Here is a 22,697-nt window from a genome sequence, read left to right on the forward strand (position 1 = left end):
TAATTGTGACCATAAACTCAATATCATAGTTTTGGGGAATAATCACTTCAATTCACTATGAGAAAGTTCATTTGTTCCGACAAATACTTTGATATTCAGATTATGGTCAACTACAACTTGAGAACTTAAATATAAATGTTTATCTACATTATCAAAGTTTGTGGCGTATAAATATGTTATGTCATTTATAGTTTTTACATTCCACTCACCGAGTTTAATTTTTATTTGCATATTTATAACAAAATCACTATAATTCACTATTGTGTCACTTTGAAAGAAAAGTTCAACTTCTTCCTCGTGTCGGTGTTTTATTTTTAACTTCATATTTTCGGGATTCACTCTATCCAGTGCCTTTTTCTTTGTTAAATAACTTGGCAAACCTTTAAAAATACTTGGTGTAGATCCGATGGCCAATTTTGGTTTTTTAGGGTGCGATATAATATCCTTTTTGTCAAAATGATTGATGCAAATGGCAGCGAAAGCACCTGGAATCCAATGTTTGCGAGGAATGGCCCTGATCCATGACTGTCTGCGTTCTTCCTCTGCTGGAAATTTGAAGATGGTAACCGCTCCTTCCTTCTTCAGAGAACTGGTGTAATTTGCTTTGCATCCGGGAACACAGCACTTATGAGGCATCTGAAAATAATATCCATTAGTAAATATATTACGTATTTTCAAAACAAATCAAATTTCACTTTGAAAACAAATCAACAATCGAGTTGAAACGAAGTATCATTTCCAAGTGCCTACTAAAAACGTGGCGGCTTATGAATTGCCCTATTATTCTCTCAGAAAGCTCTACACATGTTATTACATAGTACTATTATGTAGATTATATTATATTATCTAGTAAATTACACCATTTCTAATGATAATCTGTACAGATCCAAAGCTAAGCGTCATCCGCCATTATGAAAGTTATTGAAAACATCATTTACTACGTTCAAATTGTAAATATATTTAAAATGTCTTACCTTGACGATCGTATATAACCACCAACGTATTGTTTTACAAAAATGAAGTATAAATATTGCAGAAACGTGATGTAAAATGTAAAATAACTACTTCAATCAGTTCCAGTTGCACACACTTTCCAGACGCCTACAAAATCCATACTGGCGCATAGAAAAAAGCTACCACGAAGTCCCAAAAACAGGACTCTTTGAATGTCAGTTGGTTTTCTACAGCACGGCCTTCTATAGAGATGGCAGTGCTCGAACCGATTTTGTTAATCAAGATGGCGTCAAGCGAAGTTATTGCTGCGCGCGTCCCTATGATTTCGGACCTTTTACGGAACGAACTTTAGAATATGAAAAAGCACAAAAACCTTCTTATGTGGGCTAAAAAATGGAATATAAGGATTTAATTATACGGCGTTAGAAGATACCGAAGGCTATCGCAATCATTTACGAACTTTGGAAGAACAATTTGATGTACTGTTGTCTAAGATTCAAGAAAATATCCAAAAACAGGACACAGGCGCGCGGCTGTCCCAGCAAAAACTAAGTTACAAATTCAACGGGGGATTCTTCTTCAGGTCTGATGTATGCACGGAGTTCCAAAAAATACGATATGATTGTTTATAAAAGAAGTGTTCGTTGCAGTAGTTGATGCCCTAAAATTTGTTATGAAGGTAAAAAAAATATAATTTTTTGAAACATTCAGATATTTGTTATTTAATAATAATAACTACTAAGTTACAGTGACATTACAAAAATAATATTATTAATTGGAGTGTCACGGGCATTCTTATTTTTGTAAAATTCTTGCTATTGATCCCAAATACAGGGATGGCTTTGATATAGATCGATAAATCTAAACATCATGTCATCCGACCACTTAATACATTTTTTCATGACCGGAAGGGAAATAAAAATCGCAAGCGACTTGAAACATATGTTCACACGTTTCGATTCGGCGGGAAAATCGAACGATGACTCATACTTGAACAACAAAAGTAGACGGGCTTTCAATTTTTGTCGTGCAACTAAAAACTTGATCAACTCTGATAAAAGGCTGTTCACACTTGTCGATTAGCTTTCAAGTGTCATTCAACTCCGACTTGATCAACTAAAATCGCCCTGAGAGAAAGGGGTATTAGACAAACTGGATGAAAAAAGGTGTGGTCTAAAACGATCATAAGGCACGATTAATTTTTATTAAAAAAAAACGATTTATTAGATAACAATGAGAAACAAGTTTTTCAGTAACCGAAAATGGAAAATAATAAATTTCAATAGCTATTATGTTAAAAAAACGCATAACCTGATCTTCTGTCTTTTCTCTGCGCCATGTTTTGACATAACAATTTTAAATAGAGGTTGTTAATTAAAAAAAAAAAAACAAATGAAAAAGCAATTTTTAATTCTAAGATTTATGTTTTTGGTTAAATAAGCGAAGAAATAATACTAACCTTAAAACATTCCCAGCAATAACAATGGCCGCCAAGTGCACAATCGTAAACATTAAAATGCCTTGTTTTCCATTCCCGGAAACTGAAATACTTACTTCTCATAATTATCTAACTGAGACAAAGTATTTTTTTCAATGTGCTTATTAACCATGTACCATACCTTTTTCGTATGACAATATATTTTTTTGCAAAAATAGTACCTAAAAAAAAAAAAACTTTCACCTGAAAGGGGTACCTGCTTACCGGAGTAAATTATAATACTTCTATATAAGGCAACTATTTTGATCTTATTTTGATCATTTTCATTTTAGCTTGACAGTTGGAATTCTATGATGATTTTGTGTGGCTTTTCAATTTGCGCTGGACATGTGTAAAAAATATTTACGGAAACTATAACCACCGTTTAAAGTGGCATTTTTGTCTAATCGGAAGTGCGGCATATATGGAATAACATTTTTTCATCCGTTTATGAAGGAAAATGTATAATTGGGTGTTACATGTTACAGCTACATTCTGAAAACGATTATGGCCTCTGGAGGGAGCGATCGCCAAACAGGCACGGTGCCTAAAACAAAGGCTCGAAATAATTCCAATGTTCCTCAAGAAGTTGTCACACCTACCCGTAGAGATATTCACTCTACAAATATTATGACGGTAAGCAAAATATTTGTAGACACTTTAGAATCATCAAAATTGCATACTGAACTTGCAGTGGTGGCATTTCGTATAATTGTGTGCAATTCATATTCCACCGGTGCAATTTGTATATCAGATTGAAAAGGCGGTAACTGTTTGAATTTTGCTGACTTAATGCCAAACTCTCTTACACGCTTTTGCCACACGAGACTTCTAAATTTAGATAAGTTTGCTTACGATGTTCCAAAATTAGTAGGCAGTGCATAGAACACAGTGTAACTATGGCCAGGTTCTAGAATTCGAAGTTACCATTTTGATATAAAAAGGACCTTCTTGAAGGTACGGTATTTGATAAAATGTTGTTAAAAAGAAGCCTTAGATATGGTGGATTTCACAATGACAGTAATTTATAAATACTCCCAACTTGTATTTTTAACAAAATTGCTCACCCTGAGATATGTTCTCAGTGTTAAGTTCTGTTCTTATTCGTGTTAGCAATTTGTTTGACAAATTACAATTACGTGTCTTCCTACGTGTTAAAATATTTTGTGAATGTTGTTATTAATAGGTATATCAAGTGTCTCGCCATAACACATTTACATAAATTCACATGAATGATTCACATTCTGCTCTCAGCAACATTGTGTTTATAATTGGGTGTTTAATAACATTGTATTTCCAATAACAGACATCTGTGGATTGGCTGTCAGTATCCGAACATAATACGAGATCATCACAGAACAAATCCCGCAAGCCGACCAACATACCAACAGACAATGATTTCGCTGAATTAGGTTGGTATTCAAGTCTATATAATATTTCCCATGATTACTCAATTAATGTTATCACATGTATAAAATAGTGTATTAGTATTACATTTTGTATTACAACCATATTATGTTAACTGAATTATTTACAAGTAGATTGTACTTGGAATAATTTTGAATAAAGTTTCCGAATTCCGCCTCACGCTTATTATGCAAAAAAATTAATAACAGCACTTGGTTTCAACTTAGTTTATGTCTGGGGAGATGGTAAAAGATGCATTGCATTCCATTTTTTCTCAATCGAAGTTATGTTTGAAGGTTAGGAAATACGCATAAATTATTAAAATAACCAAAAAATTTACAACCTAAAAACCTTTTTTGTTGTTTGTTTTTGGGGTGTTATGCCGTGTTGCGCTAACTCCTTCTTTAGCCGACGTTTCGGACAGCGTTGCAGTGTCCATCATCAGGGCAGATCCGGTAGATCCGAAGATGTGTGATGTGACACATCTTCGGATCTACCGGATCTGCCCTGATGATGGACACTGCAACGCTGTCCGAAACGTCGGCTAAAGAAGGAGTTAGCGCAACACAGCATAACACCCCAAAAACAAACAACAAAAATGCTTTTGGCCGTGAGAATCTAAAAACTAACCAACCTAAAAACCTATTTTGTTTATGTTTTACATCTCCACTGACTTAAATAGTTATTCCCAGTAGTAAGTAAGTTGAAATCTAGTGTTATTTTTTTTTTAATTGCATGTTGAGGCGGAATTCAGCAACTTACCTAATTTTGTATTGAACGTTGCAGTTCTCTTTGTCTACTTTAAATTTGTTTATTGTTAATTGACACTGCATGGAAAAAATATTGATAGACTGTGAATTGATTATTAATTAAGTAGGTAGGTATTTAAGTACCTACTTACAAATATTATGATTTTACAGGAAATTTTGCTTTCGATTTATATAAGAGAAGACTAGAAACATAATTTGGACATGAGGTCCGGTTCTTTGAACTGCCTGTAACCAGTGAGAATATGGCATCCCCAGTTGTAGTGTGTTGTGGGGCTGAAAGTACTGGGGAGGGGAAGGAGTGAGGAAGAAAAAGCTTTAAAAAAAGTTTTCAAAATGTTTCTTTAAATTGGTATGAAATTTTTTGAAGACATGACTCATGTGCAGTATTCACATAAAAAAAAACTTTAAATATTTATGCAGAGTGGATGCTATGCCCAGTATTGCCCTGGAGAAAGACCACCAATCAGAATAGATACTTTGCTTGAACTGGCTTTTGGCCTTGTTTGGTGACTAAATCTGAATAGCCAAGTACTTTCCCACCTTCCTCTACCCTTCTCCTTCCTCTGCTCACTATCCATTGGGATGCTGTAATTCCACTGTCTCCAGATGGTTGGGAGCAGTGTGGACTGTTGTGCTGTATTCACATAACAAAATGATGCATGCATTATGTTGACGTGTCTCCACCTATTATTGTGGTCTAATCAATGTATCCACCTAGATTCTTCCACGACTCACGAAGGCGGCAGCAGGTTCGTGCCAGTCCGCCCGCAGCCCCGCACTCTGGTGCTCCGCCAGCGCGACCTGCTGGACAGTGCCGAGGAAAGCGCCCCCTACGGCAGCATCCTAGGGGGACACAGCCCCCACACCAGTCACACGGCTATCATGATAGTGAACCCCACCACGCCAAACTCTAATCAGAATATGGTATGAGCAAGATCAACATTCCCAGATCACAAATAACCTGAAAATATTTGAAAAACTCCTACTACCATCATTACAAGAGGAAGATGTGGCTTGTACAATGATGGAGGACTTAGGTAGCGGCGGAATTGAACCCACCACACCTGCGTGGGAACCTGATCCATTTTTTTACTCGGCTACTTATAACTGGTCAATTGTTTGTTATATTTTTTTTATTTTTTTTATTTATTATTTAACATTATAAATGATTACAATATGCAGACTTATAAATAATTTTTTCGTTATTATTCTATTTCTCCATAAGTTGAGCTCCAGGAGCTCGTGTTTATGGGAGGAGTCTTTACATTTAGTTCTAATGATTTTTTAAACAATAATCAAAAACTTTTGAAATAAATACAAACATAATATTAACATGGGTACACAAATTAGAAAATTGTTTTTTTAAAGATAATTAAAATAATACATCTTTTTACAGATTAAGTAAGCGTGAGGAAATTAAGGGTACAATATATCAAGAAAATTTTTGAAAAATAGTTTTTTTTTAAAGACAATCAAATTAATATATATTTTTTACAGATTGAGTAAGTGTAAGAAAATTAGGGGTACAATATATCATTATCCAATTTGAGGGACTTAATTAACTTTTTGAATTGTTCATAATTCACAGTTTCGGTTACACTAATTTTATTTTTGGACAATAATATATTGTACCATCTCACACCTAAATATGAATAGTGGTGCTGAGCCGTGGTCGTTCTAAGCATAGGAATGGCTATTAAGCCATTAGTTTTGAATCTATTGCTTATGCTATCTGAGGGGTGCATTTTATAAATAAAATATTCTTTATAAATTTGATATAAAGCGATTCTCTTATAAAATTCTGTTATAGATGGTACATTGAATTCCTGAAATATCTCTAAAGTAGGGAGTCATATGGTTTTCTAAGGATGATTTTTATAATTATTCTTTGAATTGTAATTATTGGCTGTAAAGAAGCCTTAAAAGCCCCTCCCCACCCAATAATCCCGTACTGCAATAAGGACTGAATTAATGCATAATAAACAATTTTGATAGTTTTCTTATTTAAAATATTTTGTATATTATAGAAAATATAGATAAGTTTTCTTATTCTTTCAACAGTGAGATTAATATGGTCTTTCCATTTAACATTTTTATCTAGATACCAAGATATTTTATATTGGATTTATGATTTAGTTTCGCGCAGTCCGTATTACATGTACCGTCATTTACACAATTTTTAGAATGAATTGTTATGTTAATTAGGTTATTTGGCACATCTTCTTGTAGAGTGAAAGGAATACAATATGTTTTTTCTGTGTTAAGTGATAATAAATTGCCATCGAACCAATTTTTTATAACCTTCATATCCTGATTCGCTGCATTGGTAATTTCGATCCATGTCTTTTTTTCGATAATTATTGCAGTGTCGTCAGCAAAGGATATAAGTTTACCATTAAGTGATAATTTAAACATATGGTTAACGTAAATTATAAATAAAATTGGTCCAATAACAGTCCCTTGGGGAATTCCAAATTCTAAAGTTTCATCTACGCTAAGTGAGTTATTTAATTTTACTTTTTGGTTTCTTTTACTTTTTTTCTTAGATGGCTTTGCAGCCAATACCTTACCTTACCAATAATACCGATATCATTTAATTTATTAATTAGTTTTGTATGGGAGATACTATCAAAAGCCTTACGTAAATCAATGAAAATGCCAAGGCATTTATTTTTTTTATCTAATGCACGGTATATAGTTGAAGTTAGTTCTGCAATGGCATCATGAGTGCCTAGTTTCTCTCTAAATCCAAATTGGCTAGGACTAATTATTTTATTGTTTTCAATATAGTATAAAAGTTGCTTTTTTACGATCTTTTCGAAAATTTTTGCAATGTTTGAGACAACAGATATGGGTCGATAATTTGATATTTCTTCAGGGCTGCCAGATTTAAAAACGGGTGTTACAATAGATTTTTTATAAACGGAGGGGAATATTCCACTATTTAAACTAATATTTATAATGTGTGTAATTGGAATGCTTAATAATTCATTATAATTTTTCAATATTTCTACTGTGACTCCATCAAACCCTGGTGCAGATGCACCTTTTAATTCACTAATAATATTTTTTATGTCATCTGTTGTTACCGGTTTGAAAACTGACAGATTATTTTGTTTGTGACAGTCCTTTTCGAAATTATCTATTTTATAATTTTCATCGATTCGTGTAGCTAAATTTTGTCCGACGTTAGCGAAATATTTATTGAAGGCATTAGCACATTTTGTCGGTTCCATTAGGGCATTAATAGAATTTTTTCCGATATTAATTTTTTTAATTTGAGTTTTTTTGTTTTTTCTACTATTTATTTCATTTATTGTTTTCCATATATGTTTTACATTTTGTTTAGCCACATAAATTTCATTTTTGTAAAAGTTCTCTTTAGTTGTTTTTAGTAAACAGGTTAATTTGTTCCTAAATTTTTTATAATCTGTGTATATTTTTTTATCTAAATGAAATTTCTTTGTCAAGCGATATAACTCTTCTTTTTTTCTAATAGACACGATTAAGCCATGTGAAATCCATGGTTTTATTTTTTTGAATTTTGATTTAATTTTTATGGTTTTAATATCTGTTGATGCTGTAATATAATTGCATAGTATATTATCAAAAATATTTGCGCATGTTTCAGCACATGTTGATTCTAATACGGAACGCCATGTTTCTGTTTTTATTTTTAGGTTTAATTTATGATGGTTTAGTGAATTTTTTGTAAAAGTATTGCATTTTAAATCAATATGATTATTAATATTAAGTTTTTGTATATAGATGCAAGTGTGATGATCAGTAATATTATTTTTTAATATTATCGTGTGTAATTTGTCGGTATCTTTAGTGTTACTCCATATGTGATCGATACAAGATGGACGTTGACCCGTAATTTCTCTAGTATATTTATTATGTCATTCTCGAATTGAATATGGAATCATAGGATGGGGATCTGCTACACATACGTACCTACACAACCTGAATACGATTCAAAAAGGAATCATAAAGACCATATTGAAAGTACCAATTAGAACGCCTTCAATTGAAATATTCAATTCCTTTGACGTACCAAATGTACAGCAAATATATGCCAAAAATATATTATTGAAGCTCTTCAAAAATAACAAATCCTCTACTAGACTGTGTATGCATAACACTAGATCGAACAAAAATGATATAAAAAATATTCCAAGTTATAAAACCACATTCGGACAAAGAAACTATACATACTTTGCAACAAAACTCCATAACATCCTTCCCCAAGACATAAAACTAATAAAAAATCCTAATGAATACAAATCATTAATAAAAATATGGCTGAAAGAGGTCAATGAAAAAACCCTAATGAAAACACTAAAAACGATATAGAAGACACTAAAAACGACATAGAAGACACTAAAAACGACATAGAAGACAAATAAACCATATTTAAATAACTTTAGTCCGCCTCGGCACAGGACCCCCTAGTGAGGAGGACTAAGAAATACAATATTTTATACTTAATTTCACCATTATATTTTGTATGTAACAATTATCTTATATAGTCGCTAAAATTAAAAAAAAAAAAAAAAAAAATTTATACACAATATGAAATTCATTTCCGTCATATAATTGATAAATTCAGTTTTTATTCTGTTACTATTTTCGTTTGAAACATCTATGTTGAAATCGCCGATTATTGTTATGTTCTGTTTATTTTTTTTTGATAAGATAATGCTTCTCAATTCATCCATAAATGTGTACTCGTTTGATCCGTGTGTTCGGTAAATTGCAATAATATTAAAACACATTTTATTTACATTTAGATTAATATCTAAGCAATTAACTCGCTGCATAGGTACTTCTTCCACTGCGATGTTTGAATGGCAAAATTTAACAAATACAACAATACCACTATTTCTATTAATAGCACAAGATGTTGCGAAGTAGGTATATTCTGGTATGCAAAATTTATTGTATACGTTGGTGAATGCTTCAGTTAAAACTATAACGTCCGGTTTATGATTTAGTAAATTAATTGAGAGTAAAAATTCATTGAAATTTTGTTTCATTGATCTGATATTTAAATGGAGTACAGAGAATGAATTTGTTATTTTATCCACGATTTTATTACAATCTTTTAAAGTATGACAAATATATTCCGAAATATTAAGCGTTTTATCTAATTCCTCAGTGAAGAAATTATTCATTTTTAAAGAAATAAGGAAATAATATTGTTATAACTAATTGTCAAAAATGAATTTGATTTTGATGACAAACTATAAATTAGCAGCATATGTTCACGGATAATATCAAGGTTGACTTGAAATAGATTTGGTGACAATATTGAACAACTTAGCATTATATTACTAGTGATGATATTATAAAGATGATACATACTATGTAGTATATTAATTTTGTTTTGTATAAATAATATTTTACAAACATTAACACTTTGAGAGTAGGCTAATATTTTAATGCTTTGTTTTTGTCTTAAAATTTTACAGAAATAGTTAATTAAATATTTTTTGGATATTACTGATAAATCGTTATCTCTTCGATGGTAGATTAATAACATTGAAATGTTTCTCAATTGTTTTAAAGTTTTAGTATTAATAGCTAAATTGTGCGAAAAGTCAGAAAAGTGTGAAAAGTCAGAAAACAAGCGTATTTGAAACAAAAATATAAATTTTGGTATTGAGTTTTTAATCTCGTTAAGAATTTTAAAGTTAGTTATTAAGAATGTTAAAGTAGGTACATACCTATTCATAATTTATACGCCCTTGGGCAATAGTCATCATTTTTTTTAAATACATACAATTTTTGCTATTTGCTTTATGATTTGTATCGTTTGTTGACTTGAAAGTGTTGTTTTGGAAATCACAATTTTTGCATTTCTCTTCTTTGTTTTTATTGGGACAGTCTTTCCAAGGATGGTCCATGGCGCAGTGCAGGCACGAAGCATTCTTGTCCTTATTAAAACAGTTGACAGCTGAATTTCCAAATCTCAGGCAATGGAAGCATTGCATTATTGGATTAGCATCCTCCACCCGCACTCTGTGGTATCCAATATTAATTTTCTCTTTAGAAATGAGATATTTCCTAAGTTTTCCACTTGTTTCGACTATATAGTTTGTAAGATTGTTTTGTCCTTTTGGTTTAAGCATTTTTACTAATTTTACTGAGTTTTTCGGATTTTCATCCATGATGATTTTAATTCCATCATTTTGGGTTTTTAATGATTCTATTATTTCTTCTTCTGATAGGTCGATAGGTAGGTTTCTGATGAATAGTTTAGGATTTTTTTTTTCTAATTCTTTCGCGATCAAATTATTTTTGAAGACTATATTTATTTCTTCTGTTAGTTTTTTTGCGTGATCATTTTTGGGGCAAGAGATGATTAGTTTCTTATTTGATGCTTTTTGTACTCCATTTACTGCAATCCCCAAATGCGATGTTTTAATTTTTTTAACTATCATGTCTCGAATATCATCAGAAGTTGTATTAGTATTTTCACTTGCAATTATTAATGAGTATTTGGCCTCTGGTATAGGTATTGAGAGGGTTGACTTGTTGTACGTTGTATTAATTGATTCCTTTTTTTCCTTAAATAATTTTCAATTTTTTCTGAATGTTTTTCTTCATTTAATATAAGTTTATTTTGTAGCTCAATTATTTTTTCTTGTAGTTGAAGTTTTTCCTTGCACCATATTTCCTCTAGCTGGTGTATATCTTGTTCTATGTTACTTCTTTGTTTTGCCTCTTTGACAGATGAGCATTTTCCAATTTCAATTTTAATTGAGTCAATTAATGATTGGACACTTCGGTCCATAATGAGTTATTTTTTTGCGGGCTGTCTGGTGACTAAACGCAGCCAGCCTGCTTTATTTTTGCAACAACAATATGTTAAACTGGGTATCACTGTGGTTTGTGGTTACTGAGTTTATCGAAATTTCTGTCCGTGCGAGCTGCACGGCAGCAGAAACTAGACTGAGTTAGTAACTTATGTATATAGTTAGCTATTATTCATGTATTATGTTACACTTACACACATAAATTGTCAATTTCCTTTGTAAAAGCCTGATAGGGCGCCAATGAATAATAAATAAATAAATATTAATCCTTGGTGTGCGCAGACTCGAATTTGAATCCTGGATTGTGTACTTTTTAATAAACACAACTTTCATAAACAATAGCTCTGTATAATAATACTAGGTTATCCATGTCTATTTCTCTTTATGTACGTAATATAAATATTCATAAATTCTTATTTTATTGAAGCACTATAGACAGCGCCGCAATTAGCTTGCGTACACCAAGGGTTAAAGGATTTAAGAAACTAAAATACATTTAGCCCTTTTTGATACAGTTTGATATAGGCTTTGAACTCTGAAACAACTTTCACAAGTCACAATAATAAACTCCTCCCAACCGTCTGGAGCCAGTGAGACTATGGTATCCCCAATTGAGTTATGTTGTGATGCTGAAGGTAGTGGGAAGATGAAGGAGATGGGAAGAGGAAGGTGGGGAAGTACCTTAATTCCAGGGAGATACTGAAAGTATCTACCGCCTTGGAACGTGCCGCTAACATACTATGTATTATTTTTAAATTAATAAATTATTATGAAATAACCCTAAATAAGTTAATTTGAATGAATTTACTTCGTATCCACTCAACCACAGAGGCCATCAAATAGCCAACAAATGGATGATAATTATTAAATTACAAGACATTTACAAATAAATATTTTATCTTATATTAATTATAGTCTAAATTGTATATTTCGTCATTCAGAATAGTTCGGGTTCGGGCGCGAGGAACAACGTGCGGGGCTCCTCGTCGAGCCGCGAGGGCTCCTACAGTAACACAGCCCCCGTGTGTCCCCACCCGGCCGGCGGCGGCCCAAAGCCCACCAACACCGCCCACGATCCCCATGATTCTGTCTACCAGAATGGCGGCAACGGCCAGACACACGGCAATGAGAATATGGTGCAGAATCAACAGGAACATAACATGGTATAATATTTTAACTTTTTGTGAAAATTTAGACAAAGAGCGTTGTCAAATGTGGTGGATAACAATGATATTGATGAGCTTGTGGAAGAGCACACTCAAGAGCTGACCACAGAAGAGCTTATGGAGTTGCATTGGTTTCACACCAAGAAGTTATGGAGGTGAGTTTGTTAGTGGAGGAGGAGGAAGTAGCAGAGCAACAGTTTTCTGGCGCAATAAGAGAAATGCTAAAAGCATGGGAAACTGTTGCAACGTAATTATTTAAATAAATGTAAAAAAAATTGGGTATTTTTGGCATGGAATGCATTATAGTATTTTACATCTCTAAATAGTATAAACAAAGTCACTATCCGCTTCTCTGTTTGTGAGCTTAGTCCTTCTAAACTATGCAACGGAGTGTGATAGGGTTTTTAGTATCATTTAGAGTTTTAGAGAATTTCTTCCGGAAGGTTTATATATATAATACAAGGATATTTTATTTATTGAAAGTAGAGAAAAGTCGAGCATCACCGACTACATGTCAGCTAGTTGATTTATATGGGAAAAATTGTTTGGTTTAATGAGTGTTTCACATAACGAACGAATGAAGCTCATTATGAGAGGTTCTACTGTATATCATCACTTTAATTTGACAAGGTTGTAACTGAACATTACCTTATTCTGAGTTATGGGGTTCCAAACATTACAATGTCAATTTCTCATAACAATTGCTAAATTTATGGTTTGATCTAATGTGTTAATAGTATTTTAGTTCTTCACTACAAACAAAGAAAATAAATGTACAAATTGGATGTATATTTTTATTCTTGAACATACCTACTTGTGAAGTTAGAACCAAGTTCGACCAGCAAGGACACAATACGAGGGTGGTCTGAAAAGTTTCCGACCTAACAATGAAACAAGAATTTTTTTCTTTATTTTTCTACATGGTCTCCTTGTAACTCTACACACTTCTCCCAGCGATTCTCCTATCTCTCTAACCCGTCCAAATAGTAGTCGGCGTTTTTCTCTGCAAAATAATTGTTCACAAAGGTGATTGCCTCCTCATCTGGCGTATAATGGTGTATCCAAGTTTCATCTACAGTAATTAATCGGCACCAAAACTCGGATTTATTGCGCCTAAACTGCGCCAACAGAGCGTTGGAAATGTTCATTCGAACACGTTTTTGGTCTAACGTGAACAAACTCGGCACCCAACAGCTTTCTGTACAGCTTTCTCATGTCTAAATCTTGATTTAATATGTGACAGACATGTTCTTTGGACATTTTCATAACCTCTGCTATCTCTCTCACTTTAATTCGGCGGTTGTCTAACACTATTTGGTGAAGTTTAGCAATGTTATCGTTAGTAGTTGCAGTTTTTGGACGTCCTGAACGTTCATCGTCTCCCATGCTCTTACGGCCACTTTTAAATTCAGCTTACTAAAATTTCACTGTGGTAAATGATGTCCCCATACACAGAGTCCAACTCATCTTTGATTTGCGTAGGCGTATTGCCTTCAAAAACAAAAATTTAATAACAGCTTTATACTCAATTTTTTCCATTTTCACGAAAACACACACATCGACTCACTCAAACGACTGTAAACTAAAAACTGCACGTCCAAAATGGCCGAAACTTTGGTGAGTAACTGTCAAAAGATGCACAACTACATTCACTAACTTTTATTGACGAGTACCGCCATCTTTGCGTTGAGGTCGGAAACTTTTCAGATCACCCTCGTATATAATTTTACAAGGTTATAACGTCCTTTTTGATCCTTGTTCAACTGACATTTTGTTCCTAACTCACAGTTAGAAACAAAATGGTTTGTTTCAAAGTTTTGTTGTGTCTTTATTTTCATTATTATTAACCCTTCAGGCATCTGACATATTGCCCGTTATATTTCTTAAAGATGATGTCAGAAAGTTGGAGAACAGATCTTTGTCAAAATAAATTAAAAATAAAAGTCTGATATTAGAACTCTGGCACATTACTAACTTTGTTAATACTCAACAGAATTACTTTTGGACATAGATATGAGCTAAAGAAACGGTTTCCCATTCAAAGGTTATTTTGGTCCAAATTGTCAGTTAGAACCTTGTCAAACCATAGTGACGATGTGTATTTATTAATGTTATTTGCATAGAATTAATATTAAAATTGTATGATACCAATTTAAGTCGGCAGATTTCCAAAATAATTGGATTGCCACAACTAATAAAATCAAATTGTCAACAATTCCAATGATAATGAGTTCTTTCTGCAATATTTTCGGGAACCGGATAAAACAGAACGATGGCAAAACAGAACAGATAAAATAATAGAACAGAACAAACAGAATATGAACAGAACAGATAAAATGACCGGTCAGTGGTTGAGTGGGCATAGCGCTTGGGTCTCACCCGAGCGTCGCGTGTTCGATTCCTCGGCTGGCTAAGTCCTCCATCACAACACAAGCAACATTTTCGGCTTTCTGTGGTGGTAGTAGGAGATTTTCAAACATTGTTGGGTTATTCGTAACCCGGGAATGTTTGTCTTTCTTTAAAAAAAAAAAAAAAATAGGTTAGGGGTTAAATTAGTTTAGTTAGGTATTTTTTTTTCACTTCTCCTAACTTTTCTGTTTTTTGATGGAATCGATATTTTCAACGAGATGTTTTCCATGATCAGCTCCCGCGGACGGAGGCTGCGCGTTCCACCGGAGACAGCATGGTGGCCGCCTGCCCTGACACGGCTCGTGTGGAGCAGCGTCTCGGACAGATCCGAGAGTACATCCGTGTCACCTCCACCCTCGTGGACAGCATGAGGAACTCGGAGGATGAGGTGAGCCATTCCCCCATCAGATTTACTGAAGCTCATCCGTGCAGATTGCCCAACAAACTTATAGTAGCGTGCAGGGGGGCTTTATTCAAACTTAAAGTATTACTTTGAAGAGATGCGCCAGTGCCATATCTTGCCATGAATTCTCAAGAATGTTATGAGTCGGATTGGGTTATCTAACTAACTAACCATCACACTGTTTCTCTGCAAGGGAGGCAGAGAGGAAGGACCGCCAAACAACTCGGTCTTGGCACACACTCCTTGCCCCATTCACATTCTTTCTCTTCTATTATTCTGACTCTTGACATGGCCCAACTCAAGTATCTGGGCGTCCCTGACTTCTTCTACCATTCACATTTGAGTCATATATTCTCCTTACACTCCTTTCTTCGTTTATTCCCTCTACATGCCCAAACTAGTGATGCAACGGAAGTGTCTGAACGGAAGCAGAAACGGAAACAGATGTCAAAAGTAAATCTTAGTGGAAGCGGAAGCGGAAGTGAAAAACTTGCGGAACTTCTGCAGAAGCGGAAGCAGAGCTCTGTTGCATCACTAGCCCAAACCATCTGAATGTCCCTTTCTTAATCTTACTCATTTCTCACACTATCATACGTGGTTTTACCACACATACACCTCTGCCAGTTCCATGCCTCACTGCCATACATCAGGGTAGGTACCCACACTCCATTGTTGTTCAGTCCTCTATTAATGGAGTTATGTACCTACTCTTACCCTTCTTTCATTATCACTATCAGCCTTTCCACTTCTTCTCTCCAAATACACAAACCCTTTCGCCTGCTCCATGTATTCATCATTCACAACTTCTCAATATAAATATAAAATAAGCATAAAAAGCCAACTACTGAAATACTAGAGCTATGGCTACCAAAATTGTTATTATATTATATTACTAACCTGACCCAAGTTATTGTATTCTTATCACTACCTAACCCCGATAATTCGAACCCCAGTGATTCGAAAAAATGCGTAATTGAAATTTTCGCCAGAAAATTATTTTAATACATAATGTTTTTTAAATTCGAAGTACGACTTTTTTTTAAATTTCGATTTATGATCAAATATATTGTATTTTTACGATTTTACTTTGAAAATTTGAATCTGCGAAAAACTGGATATATTTCGTTTTAGTATGAATTTACTTTGAATAACTGAACTTGAAGGGCCGACCGCGACGGAAATCAGTTGCGAATATTCGATTTACACGGGAATAAGTCGTATTATTACGAATTTACACCAAAGAACCTATTCCGAATTTAAAGAGACGGCCGCGAAACTTGGTTTTCGCCACTTTTTTTGTTTTCTTAAAATTTCAAATTACATGAAAATTCATTAAGTCTCCTGGATTTCGAATTAACGGGGTTCTACTGTAATAGGAAATATTATCATGTTATTATAATGTTATCTATAGAATTAAACAACTTCCTTACTTCAACCAGTTGAATAATGTACGTCGTGAAATAAATTTGATGTTGTACAGTTACGAACAAGACTGATCTCGTTGAGGCGCTGTAACGATTTGCTAATGGGGACGGTTGGGAGTGTTTGCCAGGAGCCTGAAAGAGGTGAAAGGGAAGAGGTCGACAGCGACGTCGCAGACCTGATGGCAACCCTGAGCCACCTCAAAGACAGCGAGAAAAAGCTGGAAGACATACTAACAGCATATGGTGATAAATGGTCAGACGATGAAGATGAAGGCATCCTGGAGACTAAGGCTGTATGCCACGAACCTGAAACAGCAAAGACTTCGGAGTCTTCTCAAAATCAAGATTCTGAAGTGTCCATTCTGAAGGATTGGACTCCTGTGAGGTCCAACGATAGTGTGACTATCACCGATGTAACGGAAGCCAGTGAATCTAGCTTGAAAGACCAGGTGAATTATTGATGGAGCTGTACTCAAAGCTTGGACAATTCCCGCTACCGATGTTTGATTTGTTTTGCTGTTTGGTTGCTGTGTTTTTGCATGATACAATGATACAATAACCCTTATAAATGCGCAAACATTACTTTTGGATAGTTAAGGTTTCATTTGTAGGTGTTTTTAGATTCACTAATTCAAGTTAGAGGTATGTTGATCTTTAACCGTAACCGTTGTTAGCACAAAAAATAATTGTTCTTCAATGACCAACAATATTGACTGAAAAGTCAGAAGGAAAGTAGCCTCACGTAAATCACCTTCTTGGTATTCTGACAAAAGGAAATACGCATTATATAAGTGATAGTGATAAATTAAAAAAATATTTAATTTCACCTTAATTTTAAAATCTTATCAAGGTAGATGTAACTGGATGTGCCGGGTGACATTTAAATGCTAGAAATCATTTTCAAGGTGCATTTAACAACAAAAGAGCAAGGACACCTACCAATTTGTTTATGACTTATTTATAATGCAATGAAGAGAGAACAAGCCGAATATCTTAAGTTAAGAGTCCATTCGATTTTAACAGATTAATTAACATATTATAATCCTTATTCTCTTTATAAAAAGTGTTACATATTCCCTTCTGCCCTTTTACAGTTGGTATATAATGTGCTATATTATTGTCATAGATACTAAAAACAAATTGATATTATTTGAAATAACAAATGTAATTTGATTTTCTTATCATTATCAACGCTTAATAGATATCACTTCTGCATTACTGAAATGTTTGATAATTTCATTGCTATACCAATGCAGGCTGACATGTTCAACAAAGCAAAGATGTTCTTGTCAGCTGTTTTATTCTAAAATATTTGTGTATAATTGTTTTCTTAACCTTGATGTCTTGCAAACCTAACGTTTTGGCCTCTTTTTGAAAGTGTATATACAAATAATGTTGGTTTTACACAAGATGTGTGTTTTCGTGTCACCAATTGTGTGATGACCTGATTGTATGATTGGATTGGATTAAATCTTTTTAACATACTCAAATAACACGCAAGATAAAACATTGAATGTATTTTTGATATAAGTTTGGTGCCATGTTCGACAAACAATGCAATGTACAGTCTCAGTTTTAAATATATAGTACTTTAATTAGTTCAGATTTATAATTCGCAGAGAGATGCAAGAAATTCAGAGACGGTGTTGATGTATTTTGTTTGTGTTGGGACATGTTCAATGTTGTGAAACCCTATCCTTTCTTCCTATCAAACTGGAATCAGTGTTGACCCCTTTATTGTGATAATTATATTTGTGGTAACCCTGACGTTGCATGCCTTATAGGAGGCTATCCCTCGCCCCCCCTCCGCTCAGAGCAGCGTGTCGGCGTACAGCGACAATGACCTGTGGCAGAACGAACTAAAGGCGAACATGGAGATATCGCAACTGCGGCTGGCAGCTGCTTTACAAGAGCAGAAGAGACTGCTTAAGTATCAGGTATGTGTTCTTATATATTTCGTGTAAGTATAATACTGTAAAAAAATTTTCAGGCAGGAAAAATACTATCTTGGGATATTTGCGCTCTTGCTTGCTTATGTACTGGGGATGGTTCATTTGTGTTTTGACTTTAAGAGTACAAGCAGCCTATTGGTCAATTTAAAAAATTGAAAGCACCAATCAATGCGGCTTGTGCTGTTCAACTAAAAATGCCAAAAAAAACGTATTTTGAAATTATTGGCTCATACGCTGTATTTATTTATTTATTGCATATCACTATACATAAAACACTTTTTTTTTCTCATAAAAATCAACAATATTGAACTTACAACTTATCCAGCTCTCTGTCCCAACAGCTAATCAGGTTGTGAGCATTTTTTTTTGTTTTTTATGTACCACCCCCCCCCTGTAATTACACAGCATTTATTATGTTCTTCTTTATTCTACGTTTAATTACAATGAATTTATCCTTCCAGGCCGATGCTAAGGAGCAACTTGCTGAGATGCATCTCTCCCGCAACGGCCATCAGGAGCATCACGCGGGGTCCTCGGGGGGTGACCTGCACGAGCATCAACAGCACCAGGGCTCCTCGGGACCTTCCAACTACCATCACCAGCCCCTAGCCCATCAAGGTCAGGCTGCCAGGGTTTACGGCTCTAACCAGATCGGAGTGGCAACCACGCTGCCTCACGTGACCGATGGAAATCAGCACAACAATAATGTAACCATTATTTCATTTTAAAGCTAGATGATCACAAATTTCCTACTATTTAATATGAAATTTTTCCCATAAAAATCTATGTAAAATACGATAATGCATTCCACGGCAAAAAATACTCAATTTTCTTTGTTTTTATGTTTATTCAAATAAAACTACATACTTATAAATTGTTAAGGAGCAACCTGGAATTCAATGTCGATTTGCAAAAACAATTAAAAAAATCGTATTAATATTCAACATAAATAATTTACCATTGTTTTTGCCGACGCTTCAAACTTTGGTGAAAATGTGACATAGCATTATAATTGAATAAATTTGCCACCTCCTGGCCAAAGTTTCATCCAAGCCGAAGTGAGGGTCCTCTTGGTAACCCCTTCCCACGCCTTGTCAATCATCTTGAGACAAGTAACGATGTGAAAGTAATCTTTCCAAAACTCTCTGACAGTGAGTTTTTTTTGTCTTGATTGACTTGTCCCAGTCATCTCAAAACAACGCTCGAACAACAGCAAGTTGATACTATGTATACAGACTTCTCTGAGGCTTTCGATCGCGTAATACACTCAATTCTTTTAAAAAAGCTCGTCCTACTTGGTATACACAGTGACCTGCTTAGATGGATTAAATCTTACATTAGTAACCGTAATCAGGTAATCTTAATCAACGGTGTCTTCTCAAAATCTATCGAGGTAAAATCTGGTGTCCCCCAAGGGTCCTACCTAGGTCCGCTAATGTTCAACATTTATATAAATTACATTGAACTATATGCCGATGACATGAAAATATTCAAAGTTATTCGATCTCTTTCGGACTGCGAAGCGTTACAAAGTGTCTAGATATCAATGTTTCTAAATATCACACTATGACATTCACCAGAAATAAACACGTAATTAAGTACTCATATTCACTCAACAATGAACCTGTCATCTCTAAAACGGAATGTAAAGACCTCGGCGTTTACCTTGATAGCAAACTTATATATAATAAGCACATTGACTATATCGTTAATAGGTCGTATAAATATATTATGTACCTACAAATTCAACAATAACTTTGAGTGTACATCTGAAACTTTGCAGCAAAGACGAGTGGTAGCCGACTCAAAATTTATACACAGATTTATAAACAATGACATCGACTGTACCGAACTTCTGTCCCTTATTAACTTCAACATACCTTTGAGACGTACACGACATACAGTGCTATTCCACACGCTTAATTATAAAACAAATGCAGCATCTAATTCGCCAATTAACCGAGCTCTTCACACTCTAAATAATATTTGTCTAAACTCTAACATTGACATTGTTTCGGATTCACTGCCCAAATTCAAATGTGGCATCATGTCGATAATTTAAACTGTTCAATGCGCATACATACAGACACACACACACACACACACACACACACACACACACACACACACACACACACACACAAACACTCACACATACATTACACACACTCCTATATACTACACACGTCAGCTGGTAATTAAGGAATAAACATACCACTTATCAAACATTACAAGGAAACATATCATAGGTACTCAACATGAAGTATCTTATTCCTGTATATTGTTTCATCTCTGTAAATCATGTACTGTTTGTTTCTATAATATAAAAAAAATAACATTAATTATGATAATGAAGAGCATTCAAAACATCCAAAAGTATTCCGAAGAAGGTTTTGAACAGGATAGTAATGTTCCTTGTGTAAAAAGCAACAAGGAATCAACAGGTATACGGTTATGGGATTCAGGGAACCATTACATTAATTATGACATTAATTTTTTTAAACGATCAAATTTGATCTTTTGGTGGGAAGGAGCTTATTAAAAAATTCCTGATTTTAATACAAGGGTGATTTGAGGTCTTCGCTCAGCAAAAAGACAGACGAAATGATCTTCTCTATTACAGTAGAACCTCGTTAATTCGAAATCCACGGGACAAGAAAATCAAATTTCGAAATAACAAATTCCCATGTAATTCGAAATTTTATAAAACATATTAAAAAAGACGCCAAAAATCGATTTCCTCAGCCTCCCCTTCAAATTCGGGTAGTATCTTTCGAGTAAATTCGTATTAATATGAATTATTTCCGTGTAAATCGAATTTTCGCAGCCGAAAACAGCAGCGGCTCAGTTATTTAAAGCAAATTCGTAAAAATACCACACATTTTTGATAAATCAAATTTTCACACCCTTTAAATTCATAAAAATACTATAGTATGTATCGCGAAATCTCTATTTCCGTGTAAATAGAGATTTCGCAACCAAACCCTTTAAATTCTGATATTTGGTGTAAAATTGTAAAAAATACGAAATTTTTCCGCGTAAAACGAATTTTCTCGGCCCTTCAAACTCAGATAATCTAAATAATTTCTAAAAATATGACATTCCAGTGTAAATTGATTCAGATCTACAAAATAACAATACTAATTAGGATGATGATTAAAAATAAATTTTTCGGCATTTTACCGCCACGGCTGTCTTTCAAATTCAGACTTACGAAATTTTATGATTTATTTTCGCAAAAATCGAATTTTTTCGAATGACGGACAAAAATAAATTAACAAAAATTATTATTAGTTACTACGTTACCACTTTATGAATGCTCAGTGAACCATATTATTGTGTTCAATTCAAACTGAAGAATTAATCAGATAGTTAGATCAGTTAGGTTAGATTGGGTTGGGTTGGGTTGGGTTGGGTTGGGTTGGGTTGGGTTGGGTTGGGTTGGGTTGGGTTGGGTTGGGTTGGGTTGGGTTGGGTTGGGTTGGGTTGGGTTGGGTTGGGTTGGGTTAGGTTAGGTTAGGTTAGGTTAGGTTAGGTTAAGAAAATAGGTTTTTATTTAAATTTGAATGATGTGTCCATATAACAAGTACCCTATAATTCTATAATATATTTCCCCAGTATAATTGGAACAACCAGGGAGCCCGCAAACGAGCATCGAGTTCTCGAGAGCGTGAGCTGAATGAGCGAACTCTCTCCACTGTGCGCGAACCCTCGGAGGGTCGCAGCAGTAAAGGCGGGGTGGCTGTGGCGGTGGTGTCCTCGGACCAGGCGGAGATTGACATGCTGCGGGACCTGCAGATGAGGCGACAGCATCTGGAGAGCCAGGTATGCACACTTGAGAATACTCTTCACATATGAGTACTAATGATTTAAGTCATATACTGCTGATATTTCCGTTGAAACGCCTCCATTTT

The 22,697-nt window shown here is 34.4% G+C and overlaps 1 protein-coding gene across 1 annotated transcript in view; it reads left to right on the top strand.

The window, feature by feature from the left end:
- Positions 1-2,745: 2,745 nt before the first annotated feature.
- Positions 2,746-22,697, top strand: part of LOC149412187 (uncharacterized) — a 36,504-nt gene continuing 16,552 nt past the window's right edge. The window contains exons 1-9 of the mRNA XM_089645677.1: positions 2,746-3,067; positions 3,738-3,843; positions 5,327-5,532; positions 12,371-12,592; positions 15,240-15,392; positions 16,888-17,280; positions 18,616-18,768; positions 19,245-19,490; positions 22,402-22,608. Coding sequence (XP_089501803.1) covers positions 2,939-3,067; positions 3,738-3,843; positions 5,327-5,532; positions 12,371-12,592; positions 15,240-15,392; positions 16,888-17,280; positions 18,616-18,768; positions 19,245-19,490; positions 22,402-22,608 — 1,815 coding nt within the window. The 5' untranslated portion in view covers positions 2,746-2,938. The remainder of the gene's footprint in view (positions 3,068-3,737; positions 3,844-5,326; positions 5,533-12,370; positions 12,593-15,239; positions 15,393-16,887; positions 17,281-18,615; positions 18,769-19,244; positions 19,491-22,401; positions 22,609-22,697) is intronic.

The sequence above is a fragment of the Hesperophylax consimilis genome, chromosome 23 (genome assembly GCF_061612785.1).
Source record: "Hesperophylax consimilis isolate HC1 chromosome 23, BYU_Hcon_1.0, whole genome shotgun sequence".
NCBI classification, from domain to species: domain Eukaryota; kingdom Metazoa; phylum Arthropoda; class Insecta; order Trichoptera; family Limnephilidae; genus Hesperophylax; species Hesperophylax consimilis.